Source organism: Aquarana catesbeiana, linkage group LG05 (genome assembly GCF_042186555.1).
Source record: "Aquarana catesbeiana isolate 2022-GZ linkage group LG05, ASM4218655v1, whole genome shotgun sequence".
NCBI classification, from domain to species: domain Eukaryota; kingdom Metazoa; phylum Chordata; class Amphibia; order Anura; family Ranidae; genus Aquarana; species Aquarana catesbeiana.
The window spans coordinates 541,719,569-541,742,686 of NC_133328.1; the positions used below are offsets into that span (position 1 = coordinate 541,719,569).

Sequence of the window (23,118 nt, forward strand, 5' to 3'; positions counted from 1 at the left end):
GGCTAATTAGCAATTTGTGTTACCAAGGAATTGAACCTGTGTACCTAATAAAGTGGCTGGTGAGTGTAGATTGATACATCTGTGCAGGAAGCAAATTATTAATGTGTGAAAATCATTTAAATCTCCCTTTTTGAGACTCTGTATGCAAAATATGAATGTTTTAACCTTCTCATTGTATTAAATGTTTCATATGTGTGTCAGAATGAGGTTCTAAGTTTATCTTCCTAACAGAAAACGTGTAAATAATTCATGGAATGTCTTTGTGGCAGCGTGGACTTGCTCCAAATTCTCTTATGGCTGCAATTTGAAACTGTTATTTGTTATGATTATAGGTCCACAGAAATCCCCTCCTACGCGCAGGTTATTATGCCTGTGGCTATTTCATGTATGCTGCCTTCCAGTTCAGCAGTGAATGAAGTTTCAAATTAAGTAATGTGATATGCAGTGCAGGCCTTGTGCTGGCACTGCTGATTTACTGTAGAAGAATACGTGTTACATCTGTGGCTCTTGTCCTGAACTTTTCACAAGAAAACAGACATGTCACTGTGCACAGTTAAAATGACTTAAATACACACTAGAAATTTCAGTAGTTTTTTTTTTTTTTTTTTTTTTTTTTTTTTACATAGTTTAGATAAAAATATATCCTGTTCTAGGTAATTTTGGTGACCTAGCCTTGATCCAACTGTTCCTAATTTTACCACTTTTCTTAAATGGCATGTATATTGGTTTTGAACATATGCTTACTTTTTGAATTTTGTGGTTAGGACTAAAACAAAAAAGATCACCAGTAAAACATGCATAAAAAAAAAAATTTCCTATTTCCAGCCAGATGGTTGAGCTCTGATTTATTTTACATTATTAGCATGATTATTTTTCAGCTGTGCTAAAAAAGTTTACTCAACTGGAATGAATTGTCAGAGCTGTGGCATCTGAGTTAAAGGTTTTTATCAGACAAACTGAAATGCAAAGCAAGCTGTTCTCCTGTGCTGTCTCTTAAAATAATCTATAGGGAGTATCCCCAGGGTTTCGCATTGCTGGTTTTCTATGGTCATTATTATTATTATTATTATTATTATTATTATTATTATTATTATTATACAGGATTTATATAGCGCCGACAGTTTACGCAGTGCTTTACAACAACATTAGGGCAGACAGTACAAGTACAATACAATTCAATACAGGAGGAATCAGAGGGCCCTGCTCGTTAGAGCTTACAATCTAGGAGGGAGGGTCAAGTTATACAAAAGGGTAATAGCTGTGGGGGATGAGCTAATGGAGAAAATAATGCAGTTGTTAGATGGAGGCAGGATAGGCTTCTCTGAAGAGGAAAGTCTTCAGGGATCGCCTAAAAGTGGATAAATTTGCTGCTTACTGGATAAAAGTGGATAAATTTGCTGCTTACTGGATATTTTCTCTTTTTTTGGACCATTCTCTGTAAACCCTAGAGTTGGTTGTGCATGAAAATCTCAGTAGATCAGCAGCTTCTTAAATATACTCAGACCAGCCATCTGAGACAAACGACCCTGTCGCGTTCAAAGTCACTTAAATCCTCTTCTCTTCCCCATTCTGATGCTCGGTTTAAACTTCAGCAAGTCATCTTTACCACGTCTAGATGCCTAAATGCATTGAGTTGCTGCCACGTTGATTGGCTAATTAGCAATTTGTGTTACCAAGGAATTGAACCTGTGTACCTAATAAAGTGGCTGGTGAGTGTAGATTGATACATCTGTGCAGGAAGCAAATTATTAACCACTTGAGCCCCGGACCATTATGCTGCCTAAGGACCAGAGGTCTTTTTCCAATTTGGCACTGCGTCGCTTTAACTGCTAATTGCGCGGTCATGCAATGCTGTACCCAAACGAAATTTGCGTCCTTTTCTTCCCACAAATAGAGCTTTCTTTTGATGGTATTTGATCACCTCTGCGGTTTTTATTTTTTGCGCTATAAACGGAAAAAGACCGAAAATTTTGAAAAAAAATGATATTTTCTACTTTTTGTTATAAAAAAAATCCAATAAACTCAATTTTAGTCATACATTTAGGCCAAAATGTATTCGGCCACATGTCTTTGGTAAAAAAAATGTCAATAAGCGTATATTTATTGGTTTGCGCAAAAGTTATAGCGTCTACAAACTAGGGTACATTTTCTGGAATTTACACAGCTTTTAGTTTATGACTGCCTATGTCATTTCTTGAGGTGCTAAAATGGCAGGGCAGTACAAAACCCCCCCCAAATGACCCCATTTTGGAAAGTAGACACCCCAAGGAAATTGCTGAGAGGCATGTTGAACCCATTGAATATTTATTTTTTTTGTCCCAAGTGATTGAAAAATGACAAAAAAAAAAAAAAAATATTTACAAAAAGTTGTCACTAAATGATATATTGCTCACACAGGCCATGGGCCTATGTGGAATTGCACCCCAAAATACATTTAGCTGCTTCTCCTGAGTATGGGGATACCACATGTGTGGGACTTTTTGGGAGCCTAGCCGCGTACGGGGCCCCGAAAACCAATCACCGCCTTCAGGATTTCTAAGGGTGTAAATTTTTGCTTTCACTCTTCACTGCCTATCACAGTTTCGGAGGCCATGGAATGCCCAGGTGGCACAAAACCCCCCAAAATGACCCCATTTTGGAAAGTAGACACCCCAAGCTATTTGCTGAGAGGCAAATTGAGTCCATGGAATATTTTATATTTTGACACAAGTTGCGGGAAAGTGACACTTTTTTTTTTTTTTTTTTTTTTTTTTTTTCATAAAGTTGTCACTAAATGATATATTGCTCACACAGGCCATGGGCATATGTGGAATTGCACCCCAAAATACATTTAGCTGCTTCTCCTGAGTATGGGGATACCACATGTGTGGGACTTTTTGGGAGCCTAGCCGCGTACTGGACCCCGAAAACCAATCACTGCCTTCAGGATTTCTAAGGGTGAAAATTTTTGATTTCACTCTTTACTGCCTATCACAGTTTCGGAGGCCATGGAATGCCCAGGTGGCACAAAACCCCCCCAAATGACCCCATTTTGGAAAGTAGACACCCCAAGCTATTTGCTGAAAGGCATGGTGAGTATTTTGCAGCTCTCATTTGTTTTTGAAAATGAAGAAAGACAAGAAAAAACATTTTTTTTTTTTCTTTTTTCAATTTTCAAAACTTTGTGACAAAAAGTGAGGTCTGCAAAATACTCACTCACTATACCTCTCAGCAAATAGCTTGGGGTGTCTACTTTCCAAAATGGGGTCATTTGGGGGGGTTTTGTGCCACCTGGGCATTCCATGGCCTCCGAAACTGTGATAGGCAGTGAAGAGTGAAATCAAAAATTCACGCCCTTAGAAAGCCTGAAGGCGGTGCTTGGTTTTCGGGGTCCCGTACGCGGCTAGGCTCCCAAAAAGTCTCACACATGTGGTATCCCCGTACTCAGGAGAAGCAGCAGAATGTATTTTGGGGTGTAATTTCACATATTTCCATGGCATGTTTGAGCAATATATCATTTAGTGACAACTTTGTGCAAAAAAAAAAAAAAAAATTTGTCTCTTTCCCGCAACTTGTGTCGCAATATAAAATATTCCATGGACTCGACATGCCTCTCAGCAAATAGCTTGGGGTGTCTACTTTCCAAAATGGGGTCATTTGGGGGGGTTTTGAACTGTCCTGGCATTTTATGCACAACATTTAGAAGCTTATGTCACACATCACCCACTCTTCTAACCACTTGAAGACAAAGCCCTTTCTGACACTTATTGTTTACATGAAAAAGTTTTTTTTTTTTTGCAAAAAAATTACTTTGAACCCCCAAACATTATATATTTTTTTAAAGCAAATGCCCTACAGATTAAAATGGTGGGTGTTTCATTTTTTTTTTTCACACAGTAATTGCGCAGCAATTTTTCAAACGCATTTTTTGGGGAAAAAACACACTTTTTTTAATTTTAATGCACTAAAACACGCTATATTGCCCAAATGTTTGATGAAATAAAAAAGATGATCTTAGGCCGAGTACATGGATACCAAACATGACATGCTTTAAAATTGCGCACAAACGTGCAGTGGCAACAAAATAAATACATGTTTAAAAGCCTTCAAAAGCCTTTACAGGTTACCACTTTAGATTTACAGAGGAGGTCTACTGGAAAAATTACTGCACTCGATCTGGCCTTCGCGGTGATACCTCACATGCATGGTGCAATTGCTGTTTATGTTTGACGACAGACCGCCGCTTGCGTTCGCCTTAGCGCGAGAGCAGGGGGCGACAGGGGTGTTTTTTTTTTTTTTTTTTTTTTTTTCTTTATTATTTTTTTGCTTTTTTAATCTTACTTTTAAACTGTTCCTTTCATATTTTTTTTTTTAATCATTTTTATTGTTATCTCAGGGAATGTAAATATCCCCTATGATAGCAATAGGTAGTGACAGGTACTCTTTTTTGAAAAAATTGTGGTCTATTAGACCCTAGATCTCTCCTCTGCCCTCAAAGCATCTGACCACACCAAGATCGGTGTGATAAAATGCTTCCCCAATTTCCCAATGGCGCTATTTACATCCGGCGAAATCTAAGTCATGAAATACTCGTAGCTTCCGGTTTCTTAGGCCATAGAGATGTTTGGAGCCACTCTGGTCTCTGATCAGCTCTATGGTCAGCTGGCTGAATCACCGGCTGCATTCTCAGGTTCCCTGTTGAGACAGGAGAGCCAGAGAAAAACACGGAAGACGGTGGGGGGGGGGGGGCATTCCCTCCCACGGCTTGTAAAAGCAGTCTAGAGGCTAATTAGCCGCTAGGATTGCTTTTACATGAAAGCCGACCGCTGGCTGAAAAGAATGATACCAAGATGATACCTAAACCTGCAGGCATCATTCTGGTATAACCACTCAAAGTCGTGAATGGCGTACCTGAAGACAAAAAAATGGTTAACAATGGTTAACAATAAAGCACAGTAAAGTGTAAATAATTACACACCTGAAAAACAAACATGATAAAACATAATAACAATAACAATAAAACATTGCAGAATAGAATACAGTAAAAAAGAGCAGAACAATAGAGAGAGAGAATAGAGAGAGAGAGAACAATAAAACAACAACTATTTTTTTTTATTTCATATTTTTTTTTTTTTTTTACACTTTTTTTGTAACTAACTTTTATAACGGTAACCGGTTCCAGGTTCGGGTCTCTCAAAATGCGATGGCATCTTGGGAGACCCTGTGAAAGTGTGCCTAGTCTGTGCAATGCTGTACCCTACGCTAATACTCAACTAGTGAATGGTAGCGTTCAAAACATTCACCAATGCAAGACCAGGATTGTCAGGACAGGAGGGACAATAATAGCGGGTGTCACGCCTATATCCGCGCTCTTACTGCAGACACAACATCTTTTTTGGGGGTTCGTTGGGTAGGGGTACTCGGGAGGACATAAAAATGCCTCTCATGCAGCCGACTGCATTTGGTTGGGGATGTGAATGGGGGAAGTACGGGCGCTGCAGAAGCGGTGGGTTCCCAATTAGGATTGGCGAATGCAGCAGGAAGGGCACTATGGGCACGATGGGCCTGTGTTTGTCTTTTTGGTGGCAGCGGGACACTACTTGTGCTTGCCACCTCACCAGCTTCAACTGCACTTATGGGACTCACCACGTGTTACTGCAGTGCTGGTTTGACTACGACCGGGGTGTACTAGGCCGCTGGCGCTTGCCAGTTCACCAAAACGCTACCAAAAAACGTTAGCGATCGCAGGGATCAGGCCTGACTCTGCGAACGCTGCAGTTATGCGTTTAGTGTTTTGTAAGTGTCAGTGATCGATCGATACTGCACTTGGGTGGGCTGTGCCGGGCCGGGCGGAGGGGCAAAACGCAGGTGCTAGCAGGTATCTGGGCTGATCCCGCTAACACTGCGTTTTTGGGAACCCTAAACTGCTGGTGACGCTAGTATAGATCTGATCGGATCAGATATTGATGCGATCAGATACTATACCACTAAGGGAGGTGTACGGTGCGTGCGTCGGTGTTAGCGGTACTGGCGCTAACCTGACGCCTGGGGCTGGTGCTTGCCAGTTCACCAAAATGCTACCAAAAAAACTGTTAGCGATCGCAGGGATCAGGCCTGACTCTGCGAACGCTGCAGTTATGCGTTTAGTGTTTTGTAAGTGACAGTGATCGATCGATACTGCACTTGGGTGGGCTGGGCGGAGGCACAAAACGCAGGTGCTAGCAGGTATCTGGGCTGATCCCGCTAACACTGCGTTTTTGGGAACCCTAAACTGCTGGGGACGCTAGTATAGATCTGATCGGATCAGATATTGATCCGATCAGATACTATACCACTAAGGGAGGCGTATGCTGCATGCGTGGGTGTTAGCGGTACTGGCGCTAATCTGACGCTGCCTGGGGCGACGCATATCACCGCCGGGCGATCAGGGGGCTAAACCTTTATTCGGTAATAAACGGCGGGTGCCCTGACACTATAAAAAATAAACGAACTAACCAGCGTCATCCGTAACGGTTATACGGTGATCAGTGGTGAAAGGGTTAACTAGGGGGCAATCAAGGGGTTAAAACATTAGGTAGTATATGGGGGTCCCTGACGCTATAAAACGCTGACGGCGAACCTAAATATTTACCTCACTAACTAGCGTCACCAGCGACACTAATACAGCGATCAGAAAAATGATCGCTTAGCGACACTGGTGACAGGGGGTGATCAAGGGGTTAAAACTTTATTAGGGGGGGTTAGGGGGGTACCCTAGACCTAAAGGGGGGTAATACTCACTGTCCCAACACTGTAACTGTCACAAACTGACACTATGCAGTAATCAGAAAAAAAAAAACTGCTGGTGTCAGTTTGTGACAGGGGGGGGGGGGGTGATTGGGGGGGGATCGGGGGGCGATCGGGGGGGGGGATCGGGGTGTTTTGTGTGCCTGGCATGTTCTACTGTGTGTGTGTGTGTTGTGCACTCACATAGATGTCTTCTCTCCTCGGGCCGGAACGGAAAATACCGACCCGAGGGGAGATGACATCACTTCCTTTGCTGCTGTCTAGCATACAGCAGCAAAGGAGTGTTCTCATTGGCCGGCGGCGATCGCGAGGGGGGGGCCACGAACGGATGGTCTCCCCCTCATCACGGATCGCCGCTGGACAAAAGACGACCGCCTCGGGCACCGGGGGGGGGGTCCGATCGGACCCCCCACCCGCGGAAGGCAAATCACGTACATGTACGTGATTTTGCCTGTCCGTGCCACTTTGCCGACGTACATCGGCGTGAGGCGGTCGTCAAGTGGTTAATGTGTGAAAATCATTTAAATCTCCCTTTTTGAGACTCTGTATGCAAAATATGAATGTTTTAACCTTCTCATTGTATTAAATGTTTCATATGTGTGTCCGAATGAGGTTCTAAGTTTATCTTCCTAACAGAAAACGTGTAAATAATTCATGGAATGTCTTTGTGGCAGCGTGGACTTGCTCCAAATTCTCTTATGGCTGCAATTTGAAACTGTTATTTGTTATGATTATAGGTCCACAGAAATCACTGGTCATAAGGCCTGGTTCACACTAGTGCGACATGAAAGTCCTGCGACTGTCGTTTCGACTTTGCCCTGCAACTTCAGTTCGACATCGATACGATTTCCATGCAACTTTAATGAACTTGATCCGAATATGATCCGACTTTCAGAAAAAAAAAAACAAATCCATACCACACCTGAGGATTTTGAGGGGAGACCCCAGAATTAAAAAAAAAAAAAAAAAAAAAAAAAAAAAAAAAAGTCGTGCCCCCCCCCAAATCCATACTAGACACTTATCCAAGCATGCAGCCTGGCAGACCAGGAAAGGGGGCGGCCCCCCTCCTGAACCATACCAGGCCACATTCCCTCAACATGGGGGGGGCGCATGTGGTCTTGATGGGGACAAGGGCCTCTTTCCCAAAACCCGGTCCATGACACCACAAGAGGGTGTGACCTCATAGTTATATAAGAACTGTCAGACACCAGATCTGACAGAAAAGTAGGAGCAAGCATCCTTGGAGTGTTTTTTTTTTTTTTTTTTTTTTTTTTTTTTTTTTTTTCCATCAGGGTGGTGGACATCGTGATTGGAGTTGGAACTACCACAGGGGACATTATTCACTTTTATTAAAGGCCTTATCAAAACCATCTCTTTTTTTTACATGAAACTGCTTTTTTGGGGATGAATGGGTAGGGGTACAATGTACCCCATACTTATTCACATAGGGGGGGGATGTAGGGGACCCCTTTCTTAAAGGTGGCTTCCAGATTCCGATAAGCCCCTGGCCCACAAACCCCCGCAACCTCCGGTCAGGGTTGTGGGGAAGAGGCCCTTGTCCCCATAAACAGGACAAGGTGCTTTGGGGTGGGGCCAAAGCACCCCCCCCCCCACATGTTGCGGGCATGTGGCCTGCTATGTGCATGTTGCCAGGCTGCATGCTTGGATAAGGGTCTTGTGGGATTTTTGGGGGGGGACCCCATGCCTTTTTTTTTTTTTTTTTTGCATTGCTAACATTGCACTCACTTTACCTCGGAGCACATGTCGCATGCCACAAGTCAGATCAGTTAAAGCGGGGTTCCACCCAAATTTTGAACAATATCTGTATGTATTCTCTTCCTTGCCTAGATGCTGACATGCCGTTTAAAAAAATTTAAATCGCCTAATTACCTTTTATTTTTCTATTCTTCTTTGCACTTCCTGGTTCTCCTCCCGTGGGAGTAGGCGTGTTTCTAGCCTCTCCAAGACTCCTGGGAGCTAGTCTCAGGCTTCCCAGAGCATGTGCGGGAACGAGCGGTGAATGCTGGGAGCACAGCATTCACCACATCCAGGAAATAAATGCTTGTGGGCTTCAAATGCCCACAATGAAGATGGAAACCGCCTGCAGTGAATAATATAAGTTATTCTTTCTGACGAAATCTGACACAGGCGGACATATTACACACAATATGTGAGTATGTAATGCTAAGAAGAAAAGTTTGTGAATGAACTCAAAAAAAAAAAAAAAAAACGATAGATAGGTGGACCCCCGCTTTAAGATGTTGATCCGCCTTGAATATGACTTCTATTCCATTCTATAGGCTGAAATCGCACCAAAGTCGGACCAAAGTATTGCAGGAACCTTTTCCAAAGTCTGACCAGTTAAGACAGCTCTCTTAGGAAATCATTGTTTTTTTCAAGGTCGGTGTGCATGTCACTCCAGTATGAACTGGGCCTTAAAGTGGGGTTCCACCCAAAAAAACAAAAATACCTGAAAAATTCTAAAAAATTTTGTTTACTTACCTCTAAATGCCTGTTGCTAGGTGGTCCCTCGTAGTCTGCCTCTTCCTTTGCCTGGGCTGGTGACATCATTTCCCCCTCGGCACAGGAAGATCTCGGCTCTGCTCCCTCCCTCCTGTCAATCATCTGGGACCCATTACAGGTCCCAGGTGATTGAGCGGCCAATCACGGGGCGCGGTGTCGCATGCACTGTGGGTGCCAGGCTGTGAAGCCACAGCCCGGTGCCCACAGTTGAAATGCCGACGAGCGGAGGGGGGGGACAAGCGGGGCTTCGATCCCCCGCATCACTGGACCCTGGGATAGGTAAGTGTCCAATTAAAAGTCAGCAGCTGCAGTATTTGTAGCTGCTGACTTTTTTAATTTTTTTTTTTTTTTTTTTAATGGACCCCTTGGGTGGAACTCCTCTTTAACCAGAAACTTGGATTGGGGGTTGGTTGCATTCATACATAGCTGAATGTTTCAGAAGACAGTGCTATTTGGCTCATCAGCCAGCAAAATCAAAAACGTGAGGCCAAAAACTGTAGGCCAAACAGCACCTGCAACGAATCAACTGCAAGATCTTGATTACTCATGCAGATGCTGAAGGCTAGTAAGTCACCTAAGGAAAGAAAAAAAAAAAACACAATTGTATGGATCCTGGGAGTGTTGTGAAAAAAGTGCCTATACCCTATTAAATGAGGGGGGAGATACTTCCAAAATATACATGCCAAAAAAACCACCAAAGGAAAAACGCACCTACAAAGGCTATCAATTTCAATACAAAATTTTTTTCATTGGACATACATGTAAAAGCAACCATGGAAAAGATGGGGAAACCCCTACCCCACTTATACCCCTCCCCCTTGGCCCCAGCATAGGTGTCTTTTTCCTTTGGTGGTTTTTAGTAAGTCACCTAATACAATAATTAGCTTTCTTACATTTACACAGGAAAGCCCTATTTTGTGTCCATTCAAGTTTCTTTTTAACTCAAGCTCAAAACTCTTTTTGTTTGGTCTGACACGCCTTCCATTGGTGAATACTTTTTTTTTCTGATAACCTGATGGGTATCCACAGGAGTGCCCTGTCTGTTGTGAACAGCCTAATCTGAGCCAGTTTGCAAATGTTTTTGTCCTCTCACTACTTTGAATTTGCATCAAAGTTTTAGTGTTTCTTGTATGCTATTTTCTTCACTGGAGAATACAGTATCCTGGCCAAGGAGATTTTGTTCATTCACACCGGTTGTGAAGATGGACGAATCTGTTGGATTTCTTATGCTCAATTCATAGGCTGAATTAAGAAATCTATGTGTATGGCCAGCTTTAGCCTTGGTAAGCCCCACTAACTGCCATTTTCTGTCCATGTCTTTACTGTTTGGGGGTTTCACTCTGAAATGAAGAAAGTCAAGTCCTAGAAAATAAATAAAAAAAGTGGGTTTCCAGTTAATAAAGTACAGTATATACAGTACAACCAGAATTTAGTGGTCTCTGCTCCTAACTAGCATATTATTCACCACTTTGCTTTTGTTTCTTTTTAACCTCTCCTGGGAATGAGTCATGAGGAATAGTTACCAATTCATCTGGTTTCACCACTGTCTGTGACCCTGTTGGGAATATTTTCTGATCTAGAGGTGCACACCAGTTGATACGAGCAGAGGAAGGCACAGACAGCAAGGAAAACACATTGTCAAAAGTTTTTTAATCTACTAAAATATTTTTTGTTTTGCCAGTGTTTACCTTTGAAAAGGTTTCCCATTACTTCTGTCCTGACAGGAAATGAGGGGGAACCTCGAACGGTCGCTCTTCCCATTCCATCATGAGTTAAATAGCTCTGGCTAGAGTTGGACTTTAATGTCCACATCTTAATACTGAGAGATAATCATTTTACCCACAAAACTCATCAATGACTTAATATGATATTGGAGCTGGCTCCTGTTTCTCCATAACTAATGGAAAACCAACACCTTTTATCTGTCTTTTCTTGTGTTTTGCAATGGAGTAGGTAATTCAATATGATGGACATTCCATCACTAATTATAAGACCCTTGAAAGGTTATTGACTAACGTAAATAGTTACACAGACATGTCCATGTCACTGACTGGCAAGTGTAGTATCAAATTTTAGCTGTTCCTATTTTGTATATGGTACTTTTACCAGTGGTGAGGGAAAGGTGTGACTACACTGCACAAATATACACTCACCGGCCACTTTATTAGGTACACCTTGCTAGTGCCTGGTTGGACCCCTTTTGCCTGCACAACTGCCTTAATTGTAGCATAGATTTAACAAGGTGGTGGAAACATTCCTCAGAGATTTAGGTCCATATTGACATGATGGCATCATGCAGTTGTTGCAGATTTGTTGGCTGCACATCCATGATGCGAATCTCCCCTTTCACCACATCCCAAAGGTGCTCTATTGGATTGAGATATGGTGACTGTGGAGGCCATTGGAGTACAGTGAACTCAAGAAACCAGTGGTGAGATGATTTGAGCTTTGTGACATGATGCATTATCCTGCTGGAAGTAGCCACCATAAGATGGGTACACAGTAGTCATAAAGGGATGGACATGGTCAGCAACAATACTCGGGTTGGCCAGGGCATTTAAACAATGCTCAATTGGGCTCAAGGGGCCCAAAGTGTGCCAAGAAAATATCCCTCACACCATTACACCACCACCAGCCTGAACTGTTGATATAAGGCAGGATGGATCCATGCTTTCATGTTTACACCAAATTCTGACTCTATCATCTGAATGTGAAACTCATCAGACCAGGCAACGTTTTCCAATCTATTGTCCAATTTTGATGGACCTGTGCAATTTGTAGCCTCCAATTCCTGTTCTTAGCTGACAGGAGTGTCACCCTGTGTGGTCTTCTGCTGCTTGGTGGTGACAAGTTATTTAAGTTACTGTTGCCTTTCTATCATCGTACCCATTCTCCTCTGACATCAACAAGGCAATTTCGTCCACACAACTGCTGCTCACTGGATATTTTTTTCTTTTTCGGACCATTCCCTGTAAACCCTAGAGATGGTTGTGCTTGAAAATCCTAGTCCTTTCTTGCCTATTCTGATGCTCGGTTTTAACTTCAGCAAGTCATCTTCACCATGTCTAGATGCCTAAATGCATTGAGTTGCTGCCATGTGATTGGCTGATTAGCAATTTGTGTTAACAAGCAATTGAACCGGTGTACCTAATAAAGTGGCTAATTTATAAATGTGCTTAATTTCATAGAGCTTGGTCAGTGATATGGAATTTCAACACTGGCTGAATAACACAAAACTAGATACATCAATGTAGTTAATGAATAACATTTTACAACTTTTTTGTCTCCTAGAGTATACTGTCCACGTAATTGTGCTCAAGCAAGTCCACATTATGCTCGAGTCTTTGGAACCCGGATTTATTCTGATGTAAGTACTTTCATTAAGAGTATTCTGTTTAGAAAAACGTGTAGACCTGTGGTTATAATAGAAGTTTTAAAGTGTATGTAAACTCACCCACTAAAATCTCATATAAGCTTTAACATCTTATTTTAATTTCAAAAGTCATATTTCATTTTTTTAAATTTGCAGCTTTCGCATAAAAAATGTACAGCATTTTAGTATGCTAAATGTCACCCATTTAAGGTGTACATCTTTAGGATAATTTTATTCTGCAGGATTAATTAGTCACTGAATACCTTCCTGGCATAATGTGTACTGTTGGCGATTTCACATTTAAGTGCAGTGTTCTTAGAATATACTTGACAGCTTTATAAGAGATTACTGCCTAAGACACCTGTTGTGTTGCAATAACAAACTGTCCTAATAAAAGAGCTCACTTGGGCTATATGATACCAACCACAGACTAAAACTGGTAGTTGACCAGAGCTCTCCAGGCAAGTGTATGAGAAGACAGCAGAAAGTTAATCCTCCTTGACCTGAGTTGGAGACCTCTGACCTCAGCAGACATGTGATCTTGGACATAAGTGTAGACCTGAAAAATGTTTGTTACAAGCGATATCTAGATCAGTTTTAGAATACAGATATTAAAGTGTATTTCAAGGCAAATTTAAAAGAAAACATGCTTTGTACATCTGCAAAACATGCACATTTCCCCATACGTATTTAATCCCTATTAAACATACTGCAAATACAAACAAATCTGTTGGATTGCTAGAAATATAGGGGTTGGTTTACTGAAGGCAAATGGACTGTTCATTTTGCAAAGATTCACTTTTCGAAGAACATTTCCCCAGAGTTTAATAATTATGGTGAAGCTCTGCTAACTTCCATCGTTCAGTCATGTTCAAGCAAAAGTTTATTTTTTATTTTCTTTGCAAAGTGAATTTTCACTGCATCCACTAATCTCTGGGGAAAATTCCCATGCAAAGTGCAACTTTCCTTGTAGAGTGAACAGCCTATTTGCCTTCAGTAAACTGACCTCATAATATACTTCTACCTTCCTCTTTGACAAGACAAAACAGTATGTTTTTGGCTCTGAATTCCAAAACATGGTGTTAGCCTTGCCTACTTCATTTTTTAAGGATTACAAAAAAACACAGACCTCTCCTCCTCCTCCCCTCTTTTTATCTCCATAACCCATCCTTGTGCCAGGTAGAGAGCGCAGGAAGTTGGCAGCTCACAGAATTCCAGGAAAAATCAACAGGTCATTTTTGCACATATAAAACATGTAGCAAAACACTTTCGATGGCACATTTAGCAGACCAAAGTGAACAACTAAGAGAAGTTCATTGCTAGGGTGTACATACACTTTAAATTTAGAGGACACTTGGAATTTAGGGTTACATTTTGTTCCTGGAGCTTGGGGTTAAACATAGTAACTGGTTTTTAGTTGGTTTATTAAATGACTGTGTACAGTCCCTGCAAAAGTAGTCACCCCTTGTTTTTTCAGTTGCATTACATCCTGGAATTAAAATGTGTTTTGAGGCTGTGTACCATGTGATATACACAACAAGCCAATGACCTTTTTAAAGGTGCAAAAATATTTTGACAAAATCAATATTCAAGACAAAAAAACATCAAATTTGAATGTGCATATGCATTCACCCCCTTTGCTATAATCACTGCTATTATCACCCTTAAGAAGAGGTCCCATGTTTTAGATGAAAGTTCTTATGTAAGTTCCATCTATGTGCATTCAAAATGTCACAATATTTGTCACATGAATTCAGTATAAATACAATACTCCTATTCTGAAAGACATCCGAGACTGCAACACCACTGAGCACTGAGGTATAGATCACGGTTGTGTTAGAAAAAAAAAAATTCTCAACCTTTTGAACATCTCACAGAGCACCATTAAATCAGTTATAGCAAAATTGAAAAATATAGCACCACTACAAATCTGACAAGAGAAGGCTAATCACACAACTACAAACTGGGCAAAAAGAGTATTAATGAGAGGTCAGCAAAAACACCAAAGAAGAAACTGCAAAGCCATTACTGGAAAAAAAAAGCCAAACCGCATGTGGTGGACTCAAACACTTGAAGGAAGGTTCTCTGATCAGACAAGACTTTTTGGTTAAACTTTGTTGGCCATCAGAACAAATGCTATGAGTAGCACCAACCCAACATTTCCCATTACCCTGAGAACACCATCCCCATGTTGCCACCACCATGCTATGGGGGTTCCTTTCATCAGTAGGGACTGGAAAACTGGTCAATACTGAAAATGGAAAGATGTATTGTTCAGTTGGGTTCTCCTTTGAAGACTCCTGCAATGAGGAAAATCCACCCGTCCCTTTTCTTTGTAGTCTTCAATTAACTAAGGAGAGAACATGTATGTGAATAATCCAAACCTTCTTTCTGCCATAGATATCTAGTATTTGCAAAGCAGCTCTACATGCTGGGGTGGTCCGCAATCTTCAAGGAGGCTACGTGGACGTTATGCCAATTGATAAGAAGAGACACTACTTTGGATCAACCCAGAATGGGATCACTTCAGAGAGGTAAATTTATATGATTAAATATAGCAGAGGCTTCTTAAAACAGAATGTGTCTCCTTGTCTCGCCTTCATCTAAATGCCCAAAATAAAGAGTTAATCCCTTCAAAATTGTGGATGAAGTCATGCAAATTGTTCCTTTAGGCCCCTGGGTCAACTGTACATCCAGAACCGCTGATTTTCAGCACAGAATCAGAATAATATTATAAAGCAATTTATTTCAGACTACACATAGCTGTTTCTTGCTTTTTGTGCACTACATGGAAGCAATGGCTTCTAAGAAGTATGAAGAAAGTTCCGCAGTCAAGCTATGGGCAGAAAGGAATGATTTGCAGGGCTCCACTTACTGTCCCTTATTTTGGAAGTTGTGATCAAAGCGAGACCTGCAGATACATTGGGGTTATTTACTAAAACTGCATGGCGCAAAATCTGGCGCAACTGTGCATAGAAACTTATCAGCTTCCTGGTTTTATTGCCAAAGCCCAATTGAACAAGCTGAAGTAGGAAGCTAATTGGTTACTATGTATAGCTGCACCCGATTCTAAGTGCTCCAATTTTATAAAGTCTCCCACATTCTGTTTTAAGAAAGATCTACTGTGCTTCACACTTCTTTGGTGGAGGAATATTTGTTTCTTTTGTTCTATCTCATCATAACTCATCTGGTTGTTCTTGTTTGTTTGATTTAAATATGCAACGTATTTAATATTATGTGGCATAGGTTTGTTTTAATCAAAGAAAACTTGTACTGGGAGAAATGTGTATTACTGAGCCAATTCTGATAACAGTAGCTGTTTGGCTGTCTCTGGATTCAGGATTGTCTGGGTCACTGACCTGGAAAGCATTTAATACAAGAAAGTTGTAGTTACCGTAAGTCAGAACTTCCTTTCTGCCTATTTTCTCTATGTAAGTGACTTAAGTACGAAAATCAGCATGAAAGCCAGGAGACTGGCATTTTGGAAAGAAAGCTTAGCAATGACAACATATATATGTCTGAGTACAGGTTTCTTTTAAACAGCATGATGTTGATCCACTGCTCCAAAAACATTTTGGAAGAAAAGGTCTCTAGTTAAATCACGCATCACAGTCTCTCAGATCAAAGGAATCCTTGGGTAACACTGACTCTGTCATGTGTTCCCCCAATAGAGAGGAACACAGGAGGTCAATCACGTGGCAGGCCTAGTTGCAGATTTCAACGGTCTTACTCTCTCAACAGCCTCTGCGGAACACCTTTTCACTCAGAAAATGGCACCCTTCTCCTGATTGAAGGAATATTACAGGACCTCAGTTCAGTGGGAGGCATAAGATCACCCCTTACATATGTGGTACCTTTGTTGGGCTAAACCCAGGACCCTACATTCACTATATCTGGTCTCCCACAGAACATGGAAATGCAATACTATTAGTAAATATAAACTGCTAATTACCTTTTCTCATCAGCAGTATATAGCAGTCTTGAGATTTCTATCAGTGTCTGGTTAACTCTTGTAGGAGGAGTTTTCATTCTCTGACCTATGAGGCTTCAGGACCCCTGACCCTCTGTCTGGACAGTGCTAATTTGACCTGTGCTGATTGCATGCACCCTCCCAAGAAATAAAATACTCTCTAGCAATACACACCAAACTGAGCATGGGCAGAGTGCCCCCAAGACCCTGTTCTATCAGGAGATGGGTTGGGGACAGTAAAAGAAAGGAGGATCAGAGAAGACATGATCAAACAGCTTTGTTTAGACAGTATGCAGGATTAACCCCTTGGGTTCCACAGTGAGTATAGCAAGTATGCTTTACTGCATATACAGACTGATGTTTTACTGTTGTGGGTTTAGTAACACTTATAACACTTATTAACATATAAAAGTGTTACAAATAGGTCAGGAAATCACACTTGTAGTGTACTTGTAGTGTACCATATGTCCTTAAAATAGCTATGTCTGTAGCTCCAACTGTTTAAAGCATTTATTAATAGAACTTGTGCAAGTGAATATAGATCTAATAGTTGAAAGGAGAAAAAGTAACATGTAGTTTAATTATTTCTAAGCATATCCATTAAAATGTAGCAATTCACACAAATGCATGTTTGTGTTTGTGTGCAAAGAGCTGAATAGACTCACCATTGTTACTTTTTAAATTGTGTAACTGATTGTATTAAGTGAATTCAGGAGAAGCTGTGGTACCATAAATGCTTGTCTCCTGTAATCCCATAAATCATAGCCTAGCAAGCTGCTTATAGGTCAGAGCAGCTCTGCGGTTCACTTCTCCCTCTGTGTATAATGTAATATTTGATACGATACTTTCCTCTAAGCATCTGAAGACTATTTTGCCATAGGCATGCAATGAGTGAAGAAAACCAGTCATTCACTGTAGCTCACAGTCTCCATCTAGACTTTGCTTCCTATAAGTATTCTAAGCTGATCAGTTAAGCCATAATACCAGGTACATACAAAATTCTATAAGAGTGCATACGTGATTTATATAGCATTTTATTATAAGGAACTCATTATTTTGTTTCTATTTTAATAAATGACATTTAATAATACACTCACTTTGTTTAAAGCAAAACTAACTTTTTTTTTTATAATGCAAATACTTTTAAATTGTAAGTTAAAATGCTGCATCTATTCAAACTTTCAAATCTGTGTTGGCATTTATTTTATGATATCAATATGCTGTCTTGTAAAGTCTATTTACCATTTTAGCTGGAGGTGATGAAGGTAGTGCTATCCTCTGTGGGAAGTGATGTAAATATTTTCTTACAGGGTGTTCTCTGTAGGAAATTTTGTCTTTGCTTGTCAAATAGGTGTATAATAGAGGGATGGAGGATCACCACCCTAATCCTTCTTCTTCTGCTCTTTTGTCAGAAGCTTGTTAGTTTTTTTTTAATTGCAACTAACAGAAGGCAGGGCAGGGAGAAGCCATTCTTCTGTATGGTGATGCTCTCTGCACCCTATGCAAATGTATGAGCATAGTTATGTGCTAAGAGGGAGGTGTGGAAAGCCTATGACCTCTGAGCTGTGCAGATAGCTGTGGCCAAGCCAAGACGTCATAGACAACCCTAGGTTTTATTAATAATAATAATAATAATAATAATAATAATAATAATAATAATATTATTATTATTAGGATTTATATAGCGCCAACAGTTTGTGCAGCACTTTACAATATAAAGGTAGACAATACAGTGACAAAACAATTCAATACAAGAGGGTTAGGAGGGCCTTGCTCCTGTGAGCTTACAATCTAATAGGGAGGGGCTGGTGGAACAAAAGGTAATAATTGTGAGGGATGAACTGACGGGAAAAATAGATTCGGTGATCAGCAGAAGGCAGGATAGACTTCTCTGAAGAGATAAGTCTTCAGGGATCGCTTAAAAGTGGACAGCGTTAGAGATAACTGGACAGATTGGGGTAGTGAGTTCAAGAGGATGGGAGAGACTCAGGAGAAGTCCTGGAGATGAGCATGGGAGTGAGAGACAAGGGAGCTAGTGAGCAGGAGGTCAGAGAGGATGGTTTGGGTGATATTTAGAGAAAAAGATTAGTGATGTAGCTTGAGAAAGAGTTGTAAATGGCTTTGTATGTTATTGTTGGTGTTTTTAATTTTATTTGTTGGGCAATGGGAAGCCAGTGGAGGGATTGGCAGAGAGGGGTGGTGGACTTATTATTATGTGTGCACAGCAGCTGGAAAACCTTTTGAGAAGGCCACAAGCTGCAGTTTTGCAAACATGCATTTATTCACTATTTTAACTTACAATTTGCGTTAAAATAGAAAAAAATAATGCCAAGTGTTTTCATTTTTAATAAAAAGTACATTTTCGTTCTACTTTAACTGTACTAAAGTCGCATTATTACATGCAGTAACGGCTACGTTAATGCTGAAAAAATGTGGAAATAAATCAGATTGGATCTAGTTTTGGTAACTGTGCAGCGAGCAACCTGATGGGTGAAACCTGAAGTCCAGGCAGATGGCTACATACACAGTTAAAGTGTGAAAGATTTACTTGTGAAAAGATTTACAGTTTTTTGTTTTCTCCATTTTCTACAGTAGAGGTGACCAGTGCAGCTTGTTCTGAGGCTACTGATTTAGACAGTGAGCAAGCTTACTACATATTTATACTTGTCCGTAGCAACTCAAAATATTTAAAAATACATTTACTGATCATTTAAAATTTTTTCTTCGGCCAAAATGTTGCGGCCCCTAACATTGTTATTTGCATTCCCACCATAAAAAATATACATCTAATGATTTTTTTTTTTAAATAATACATGTTTTAAATTCTTTTTTTTCCTCAAAGTGATTGTAAAGTCTCATTTTTTTTCCTGTAAAAATAACAAACCTGTTCTACTTACCTGCTCTGTTGCAGTTGATTTGCACAGAGCAGAATGGATCCTCCTCTTCTCTGGTCCCTCTTCTGTGCTCCTGGCCCCTCCTTCCTGTTCAGTGACCCCACAGAATGCAGCTTGCTATGGGGATACCCGAGCTGAGTTGCAGCTCCCTATGTCCTTTCAGACACTGAGCCCCAACCCGGCCCTGCCCCCTCTCTCCCCTGATTGGCTAGCTGACTTTCACAGCAGCGACAGCCAGTGACGCCGCTGCTGTGTCTTAGCCAACCAGGAGGGAGAATCTCGAACGACTGAGACACTCGTGGACATCGCTGGACAGAGAGGGACCTCAGGTAAGTGTTAGGGGGGCTGAGGGGGACTGCTGCACACAGAAGGCTTTTTATCTTAATGCATAGAAAAAAAACCTTCTGCTTTTACAACTCCTTTAAAAATCTGCCTGTAGTTTAAAGTCTCTATAAGGCAGCCCTCAAATTTTCCACTCACATTTTGTGAGTGGAAAATGGTTGATGGCGAGCGTGGGCTGCCTCGGTCGGGGAGCGAGCACCGCCAGCAGGCGGGGTTGAATGAGAGCTGTTTTCCCAGCCAGGGGAAGACAGAAGAGGAGAGCCAGTTAGATCATCAGAGAGCGGGGATTGCCCGCTGTAACAGCTTTCTTTTGAATTGCCCGTTGTTCTCGGCACTCACCGTCACACAGTCCCTCCTCCTGACCCGACACCTTTGATAGACAGAACACCAGTCCAATGCCGGGCCGTGTGTCGTCTATCAAAGACGCTGGGCTAGGAGGTGGGATTGTGTGACAGTGAGCACTGGGAACACCAAGCAATTCAAATAAAAGCTGTTACAGTGGGCAATCCTCACTCTCTGATGATCCGGGCAGCTCGCCTCTTCCTCTGCACTGGTGAAGCTGTACTGATGGGCACTGGTCAAGCTGCACTGATGGGCACTGAGGAAAACTGGTGTATAGGCATTGCAACCTTCCCGCATAAAAGCTCTCTACCTGGTGCTCAGACCTTGAGGCTGCTGACACCTCCAATGTACTATAGTAAGGAAAGGGATGCTCAGCACTCAGGATGACATCCAAAATAGAATTTCTTTATTACCTACATATACAAAGCTGTTTTACGGCTTTGTACATGAACTTAATAAAAAATACTATTTTGGATGGCACTCTGAGTGCCGACCATCCCTTTCCTTTCACTGATGGGCACTTTTTTTGTAACTTAAATCTGCATAAAACATTTAAGTGTAATTACTTGAGATAATTTATGAAGGTGTGTTTAGGGGCAGAATTAGGGGTGGGGCAACTGGTGGGGGGTAACCCTTAAAGTCTGGCTAGTAGCTCTGGACTTAAAATTTTGAGCCCTGTTGTAAGGTAAGTATGTGAATCCCTAAAGACACAAGTGGCCCGGCTGGTGGTTTCTTTCCCTGTTCTGAAGATTTGTTTCTAGATTTGCACATGCAGAATATCAGAAGGCAACATTTAAAGCGGAGTTCCAGGAAAAGCTAAAATGCGCAGGCACATTGTGTATTAAATTGATTGTAAACGATTCCCTTGTGAAACAATCCGTTCAGTTTAAAATGGAGATGAAATTCAAAAAGATTTGTTTATAGATATTGAACATGATCAATACTTTTTTTTTTTCCCCCTTTTTTATAAGAGATCACATTCCCTGTGTTCCCCCAGCTCTTATGCAGCTGAGAAGGAGCAGCAACAGTACACTGATCTTCCCAGTGAAAGGCTGTGCAGGGGGTGGGGGTGTCAGGACATGTCTGATCATTGCTGATCATTGGAAGAGAGCAGGCTGAGTTCCCAGCACAGCTAGAGAACTGACCATGCTGTGCTCTCCTGCTTAGCATGGTCAGTTTTTAATAGGAAAGCAGAGGGACTGGCAGGAACACCAGATATTTCACACAAAGAAAGTGATACAAAGAGAACAGGATACTTTTTCATACATATATGGTACAGCAGGCACATCAGGAATATGAAATGTTAGGGTGACGAACACTTTAAAGGCTCATACACACAATCTGACTTTTTGACAACAAACATGCAAATTAGCTGTTTTAAGGCAACATTGGACCGTGTGTACGCTCCATCGGACAAATTTTTTCGGTTTTCATCGGACAAATGTTGGCTGTGCGAACAGACAAACTTGGCGGCAACAAAAGTCCGACGGCGGCAAGTCCGTGTTTGTTGCCTAAAAAGTCCTCTCGTGTGTATGCTTAACAAGTTCACGGCCAGCACCCTTTGTACAAAAATCCACGGAAAAATTTGTATAAAGTCCGATCGTGTGTACGAGGCTTTAGTCCAAGGAGGTGCATGGCATATTTTAAACGTATTTCTAACATTTATATCTGACAGGTTTATGACTCTGCACTGACACTCAAGGCTGTAAAAAAAGAGAGAGAGAGAGACACACACAAAGCAGCTAAGCCTGCCCCTCCCCTCTGCTGCCCATTCAGAGAAGCCTTTGTAATTTGTAAATGAGTTTGTATAATACAAAGGCTTCTGTGATTAGGTGGGGGGAGGGGGGCGCAGCCATAGCAGGTGCACAGATTCTAATGTTGAGGATGCTTGGACCTGAAGCATCAGCGTCAGGCTCCTGGAAATAGTGATAGCTGTCTTCTGGAAGTGCAATAAAACTGCCGGATGTAAATAGAGATTTAGCTTTAACATTTGATTTATTTCTAAGTAAGCAAAACCTTAAAGTGGTGTAGGTTTGTAGCAAATGATGTTTGTAGAAGCAACAGATCTGGAAGTAGTTATATAACTTTTCGTTTTTCTATGCCAGGAGTAGTATGCACCTACCCACACATCTCCCTTTGCTGATTCTCTTCCAAACAACTAAGTGTACAAAGTCACCAGCACTTTAAATAGTTTGGTTCACTGCTTTACTATGAAACCATCATGTCATAATATTCATGACACAATTTAGCAGTCACATGATGATTTTACACTGTGGTGAAAAAAAAAAATATTCAAAGTACTAGTGGCTATCTCTTCAATGGCATAATCCATTGTATCATTTGGAGCACCCACCATCTTGATGAGGCTTAAGGCAGTGCAGCTCATTCATGGACAATGGAATACTACCCATGCCATGCTGTTCTTTTGCTGCCCTTTTACTAGACATGTCCCACAGATAGCTGTCCTTCAACTGTAAGCTTTTTACTGGGCTTTGCCAAGCACCTCGTGCTGAAAGCCCAGTAACTGTTCTTCCTATAACAGATGAAAAAGCAATCTGGGTCCAATGGACAGAATTCAAAAGTTCCACTGCATACAAGAACATCATGTATGTGTCTCATGGACCCGCACAACAAATTCCCCCCCTCACATTTTTTAAAATATTTTATTATATTTTTTCAAGTGACAACAGTGAAGAAATGACACTTTGCTACAATGTAAAGTAGTGCTTCAATAACCGTGTAAATTTGCTGTCCCCTCAAAATAACACACAGCCATTAATGTCTAAACCGCTGGCAACAAAAGTGAGTATGTGAAAATATCTGACTTGGGCCCAATTAGGGATTTTCCCTCCCCGGTGTCATGGGACTCGTTAGTGTTAGAAGGTCTCAGGTGTGAATGGGGAGGAAGT

At 41.3% G+C, this 23,118-nt stretch overlaps 1 protein-coding gene across 2 annotated transcripts in view; it reads left to right on the forward strand.

Moving 5' to 3' along the window:
• The window catches only part of CRISPLD1 (cysteine rich secretory protein LCCL domain containing 1), a 108,052-nt gene that overhangs the window by 79,679 nt on the left and 5,255 nt on the right, over positions 1-23,118 (forward strand). For both annotated transcript variants that reach the window (XM_073631823.1, XM_073631822.1), the window contains exons 13-14: positions 12,580-12,655; positions 15,062-15,195. In XM_073631823.1, the coding sequence (XP_073487924.1) occupies positions 12,580-12,655; positions 15,062-15,195 (210 nt within the window). The remainder of the gene's footprint in view (positions 1-12,579; positions 12,656-15,061; positions 15,196-23,118) is intronic.